Genomic DNA, 6,397 nt, shown 5'->3' with positions numbered 1-6,397 from the left:
TATATATATATATATATATATAAACCGAAACGTAAAGGCTCGTGAAAGATTAGATCCGCATAAGTATATACGCTAATATAAAACAAAATTGAACCCTGATCTGAAGTTAGAACTGTTGATCATTTTTCCTTTTCTGTGAGAGAGCATAAATCATCTCAGTTGCATATATCGAAGTTGCCGTAGTGCTTTGAAGGATATGCATATGTTCTACTTCCTTATTTGATTAATTACTATTCCATGTGATGTAAAATATCATTAATCATTCGTTCGACATGTTTCTTATTTACTAAAATGCAAAGGAGGTATTTGAATAAAAATGAAAATTCTGCTTTTACTTCTTCGTCTTCTTGGATATTGATTTCCATATTGTTAAATTATGTTTTGTAAATTTTACATAAATATAAATGTAATGTTACGAAGAGATTAGAGAGTGCAAATATTTTAATAAAAGTAATGTGTTTAATTAGTGAGTGAATACTGCTTTCTAGTTTAAAAGAAACCACCGGAAAAAATTTTATGCCACGTCATGACTGGATTCTGGATAACAGAGTAATCTTGTCAAAACAAGAGTGACTAAGAAGCGAATATTGTCTCTTTTTATATCTCATTTATATCTCATTCTCTGATTCATACTATCTTTTTCATTCTAAGGTATGAAGTTGACAAAAAATGATGAACCAATCAAAAGTTTGATTGACAGATTTTGTTATAATTTCTATAGTTATGACATGTGACTAACATGACTCTCTTTGGCAAATAGTTTTCTATACCTAGATTTTTCCAGTAGAATTTTTGTATTAACAGTTGATAAATGTGATTTCAAAATAAAATATGAAATAGTCATGTTTTGAAACTATTTTCCTTCAGAAAAATTCTACAACATTTTCTACAACAAAGTTTATCTGCGATACATAAGAAAGAATTGAAAATAAAACATAATTTCCTATGCAATGAATATTCTGACAGATTACCCTAACAAAATGAAAACTTACAAAAGAAATAATTTACAAATGAAAACGCATTCATCTTTTACTAAGCATTCAGTATACATAAAAAAATATTAAAAAAGTTAATCTTTATTGTGCTTATTATTTAATTCAAAGTTATTATATCAGTTTCTTCCTTATGTTTCTTTTACTTATAGACGATTATTAATATATCTCTGTTTCTAAAAAATAAATTGATACATTTTTACGTTTTTTTATATTAAAGACATTCTTTAAATCCAGAACATTAAAAAATTGACAATTTTAACAAATTTGTTTTTTTAAATGAAGAGAGCTGAACTTTTTGTATTTATTACATTGGACATATGCAGTATTGTAAAATTTTTTATTAGTATAGAATTAATAATATTTAAAATATAACAAGTTCAAAAAAAATCTTATTTGAAATTATGTGTAATTCTGTTTTATGCAATCATCTAAAATAAAAGAATTACGCTTTTCATCCTGAATGAATGATTAGTATTGAAATAGCTATTAAAACAACTTAAATTATATAATTATAATTAAGAAAAATGCAGAGTTTAAGAAAAATGCAACAATCTGATTTCCATTCAATAACATAATTTTATTTTTTATTCACTAATCATCTTAAAAATATTCGTAGCAAAATAATAGCTAAATTTTCAAAATAATACAGCGCCATATTTATTACCGACTGCGATAACTAACAATTTGTTAACTCATAAAATTGTATGATTATAAATTTTGTCTAAAAATAAATTAATAATTAGTTTTATTTCTAATTAAAAAATTTTATTTAATTTTAGCAAATGAAATATCTTTATATCAGTCTAACATAATTAGTATAAATTAACGATGGCGGTTTTTTAAATTTCATTTTGTATTCAACTAATTGCATTTCACTATTAGTTTTCATTTAAAAAAAAAAGAATTAAACGAATTAAAAACATTTATTTTGTTTTTATTTAACATTGCTGGTTAAATTATTAGCAAAAAGAGCTAAATAGTAGCAATCTACTACATAATCTTCCCAGCTCGTGATTAAATGTTAATTAGATTCAATTTCTGTCGATTCTTTTTCTTGCTCAATTCCTTTTGCGTTCGCATAGAACATTTATATTTGATTAGATTCGATATCCGCTTTATGCGAAAAATATTTAACGATATTTAATGATACAATAATTATTGCAAGAGTGAATTTCATTGTAATAATTGTCAGTTTAACGAAAATGAAAAAAAAAGATGATAGATGATATCGCTGAAAACGCGATTACATGTGTGCACGCGAAAATAAAATACATATACATATTTAAAGTAAAGAACAATAATATAACGACTAATGAGAGAAATATATATTGTTTCTGTCTACATCTCGTGTAAACTTTCTTTGATAAGTAAAAAAAAAAATAGTGAATAGATCCGTCCAGAATTACAGCTTTATCAATTTTAGTAGGTTCATGTATATAATTCTAATATTTAAAAGTTTAAAGAATATTTTTAAACTCTCTCAACATCATTATAAAATTTCTATACAATATTGTTTTTACAACAATAGTAAATCATTATTATTGCAAGTATAATTGTCGTCTTATCTTCATCAGATTTCATTCGCTCGTATATGTGACATTTATTCTCAAGCCTCGATTGCGTGAATTATTGCGTATCTATTATTGACTATTGCGATAATTTAACAATAATTTAACGTTTTAACAAGTAAAATAGAAAAAAAAATCTCGGAAATTGATGCATAAAGTTTCTATATAGTTAAATATTTCACATATTTATGTATATTTATGTATCAAAAAACAAGAGAATAGTTCTTCGTACAACGTGCATAAAATCGCGGAACGTCACTGCGCGACGTTTTCAAACTACAGGGCGTGAACCGCGTGCAGAATCTCCGACATGCGCCTTGGTAGGCGCAACGCCTATCCACCCGTGGTAAATTAATGGGCTCCTCCTTATTCGGTGGCCTCCAATGAGTAGCGATGCCCTCAGCGCCAATGGTACGCTGGTATCGCCAGGATAAGTTCACCAGTAGTAGGGATCACGGTTTATACTCGCGCCGTCAGAACGGTTCAGTAGGGGTAGAAGGCGGTCTTAACCACGGTGGGGCGGCGAAACACCAGGTTGGACAATGCACGGTGGTTAAGCTACGGTAGGACGAGGAGGGAACGAGAAACGCGCGCGACTCTCAGAGAAAGAAGGGGAATCTACCGGACTCCGAAATCAGACGCGCGTTGCCTCGGTGGGAGTCCTTTACTTTCAGTCCCGCTGTGAACGCAGCAAGGAGCACTACGTGTGTTTCACTCTCACCGCACGACGCACCCGGGACGCCGTCGATTGTCATCGCGTTGTTGTTATCGCTACGTTGTCACTGAGGAAGATATTGTGTTTATTTCCCAAAAACGCGTAACACGGTTGCGCGCAAGTGACGGAAAATAGATGATTGATCGTTGACAAACGTCGTTTATTCCGCGAGTAATCTAAAAGTGTTATAATTCGCACGTGACAAATGTATCTTTACGCGGGTTCGTGATGTTATACGTGAAACGTGAGATCGCTCGTTAATCGGAACAGAATGGGACTTGTTTTGACATGGAAATATGAATATTACGAGATATGGATTTTACGAAAGCTTAGAATAGGCAGCTTGGTAAGACTAGTGATTCTAGAATGAAGTGTATCGTGGCCTGTATACTTTCTATGTCAAATACACGTTTTTGCACTATTCAATTATAGTTTAAAAATATCCCGGTCCATAGTCCTTAAGATAGGAATTCAAATCCAACGACGTCGAAGATGTATCAAACATCTCCCTTGCCTGACGACGCGACCTGAGTCATATCGTCGTAAACAAAGTTCTTGGTGCTACTTTTGAAGTCAACGTACGCCAGTCACAATAATGAGTTTCCTAGAGGGTATGCCATCTCACCCGCATCATATCGTCAATCTGGGCATCAAGCTATCACCCGGAAGTGGCGGAACAACCGGTGGATTAACAGATCCTGGTGCGAACGTTCAGCCACCTCCGGGGACCGAAGCACCGTCCCAGCAACATCATCACTTTCATCCTCAAAGTTACCCGCCGCATCATCCTCACACGGCTCCTCATATGGCCCCACATATGGGCCATCACATGGGTCATCATCCTAGTTACGCGCGCGAGTTTATCCTTCGACGAGAACATGAAATAGCAACGGCGAGTCCTACCACTCCCGAAAGCGGACTAGGCCTCTTCACGCCGCTGCATCATGATGGCACAGCTGCGACAATGCAGCAATTTCCTCATCATCCCAGTCAACATCCACTAGCCGCTACTCACTATCCTGGACACTATCCTCAGGACACCAGATCGCTACCTTCTCATCACCAGTTTATCAGCTCGCCACACATGACGCCGGCTATCCATCACCAGCAACATCCGGCTATGAACCATCCAAGTCATCACAGCGCCTTCTACAAATTCATTCCGAGGCCTAACGGCGCCGGCGGCGTCGGCGGCAGCCACGCAGGTACCATCGGAAGCGGCGGCCAACTTCGCGAGACTACTTGCATGTGGATAGACCAAGACCCAGCGTTACCAGAAAATGGAAGAAAATTCTGCGGCAAAATCTTTAATAATCTTACCGACATTGTGTCGCATCTGACAGTGGACCACGTGGGCGGACCAGAGTGCACAACGCACGCGTGCTTCTGGCAGGGTTGCGCGCGTAACGGTAAGGCCTTCAAGGCCAAGTACAAACTCGTGAATCATATACGAGTGCACACCGGGGAGAAACCGTTCTCGTGTCCGTTTCAAAACTGCGGCAAAGTCTTCGCCAGGTCGGAGAATCTCAAGATACATAAGAGAACACACACTGGTGGGTACTGTTATTATCCTTTACTACTTTTTTCGCCTCTCGCTTAAACTACGGTCCCTTTTCTTCAGCAGATTTTATTGACCTCGTTAACTCAGTTTTATTATCATATAGCTTTATGGCGCATACGACTTTTGTACAGTAGAAACTGATTGACGTTCACAATGTTGATATCGAATGTCGAGATATAATTAGTTTTACAGATTTTATCTATACGACATGAAAAAAAACGCAGCATAAAACAGTTTTCGTTTTCGTTCTCTCGGATTCCGATCCTAAGAATTTTTCAAATCCCATCAGCGTGACGCGTTCACGATCTAGATGCGTAGGTTACTCTCACAGATTTGAATCGGAATCTCGGATGACCTTTCCACGAACCGATTCTTCTTGCCGTCTAGAGAGCCGTATTAGCTCCGTTTTCGAGATCTGCCACAAACCGCCAAATCGCATAAATTATATCCATGTAAGCTAGCTTCTTCTTCGTGGCATGAGTCACTTTCAAATCTCGTCGGAACTCGGCCGAGCGTGAGAATGATTAATACGGGAACCGACCGTTTATTACGTCGAAGAAGACTACACAGACAAAGAGGGGAGATTTTCTATGTCATTAGCTTAGTTTCGATTTCCGTCAAGTGAGATTGTGCGCGGAGCTTACTGTTAGAGTCACATAAATAATCGTGTGAGGAAAATTAATATCGCCATGTCTTCTACTCTTTATCCTGTGATCTTTTTATTCTTTTTTTCCGTTCGCTTGTCTCATCCACGAGACGCCCTCGGCGCCTTGAGTCGTTTCAATATAATCAACCGGCTGTTTATGATGACAAGAATTTTTCGGAGCGCAATTAAGAAATTACCGGGCTATATATCGTGTTGTTTTATGCCTACGGCGCTGTGGACATTGTATTTACATATTTATTCGTCAGACGAGCGTCCTATTGGCCGATGCGACGGCTAAACACTAGGCGTTAGCCGTGTTGTTGGACCTGCTGCTGTTAGCAAATTCCTTTCTGAAGTTATTAATTCCGTTGTGTAGTTTATTTTCCATGAGTTTATCTTTCTTTTATTATAATTATTTTAGTGATCTAAGTAGGAAATAGATAAGAAATATCCAGTTGCTGATATCCATTTCAAGTTGTATTCTTGTTTTTTTTTTATTTAAGAGGTTGTAATACCGTCATAGAGAATACTTAAATGATTAAAATGCATAAATAAATCACAGAGATTTATACTACTCATTTTTAAAGAATAAATGAGGAAAAAATTACATTGTCCTTGTCAATAGCCAATATATAAAACGTTTCATTATAATTATTAATTCTATGATAGTAATCTTATCTAAGATAACCTATTAAAAAATAAGAAATTATATATATATTTATATATTTTTTAATTGGTGTAAACAATTCTAATAATTACAGGCTGTAAACCAAAGTAATGTAATCTCTAAACATGAATCTATGTATTATTATTACTAAAAAATAATGAATATTTGTTGATGATTGCATTAATTATAAGTAACATTGAATTTACTAATTAAAAGTAACTACGGATTATTCTGTTTTATATTCT

At 35.1% G+C, this 6,397-nt stretch overlaps 1 protein-coding gene across 1 annotated transcript in view; it reads left to right on the top strand.

Moving 5' to 3' along the window:
- Positions 1-3,873: 3,873 nt before the first annotated feature.
- LOC108687549 (pair-rule protein odd-paired-like) overlaps positions 3,874-6,397 on the top strand; it is a 37,089-nt gene continuing 34,565 nt past the window's right edge. The window contains exon 1 of the mRNA XM_018193378.1: positions 3,874-4,831. Within this exon, the coding sequence (XP_018048867.1) occupies positions 3,874-4,831 (958 nt within the window). The remainder of the gene's footprint in view (positions 4,832-6,397) is intronic.

Source organism: Atta colombica, unplaced genomic scaffold, assembly GCF_001594045.1.
Source record: "Atta colombica isolate Treedump-2 unplaced genomic scaffold, Acol1.0 scaffold102, whole genome shotgun sequence".
NCBI classification, from domain to species: domain Eukaryota; kingdom Metazoa; phylum Arthropoda; class Insecta; order Hymenoptera; family Formicidae; genus Atta; species Atta colombica.
Note: the sequence above shows the minus strand (reverse complement) of the source record. Positions and strands in the feature narration are given on the sequence as shown.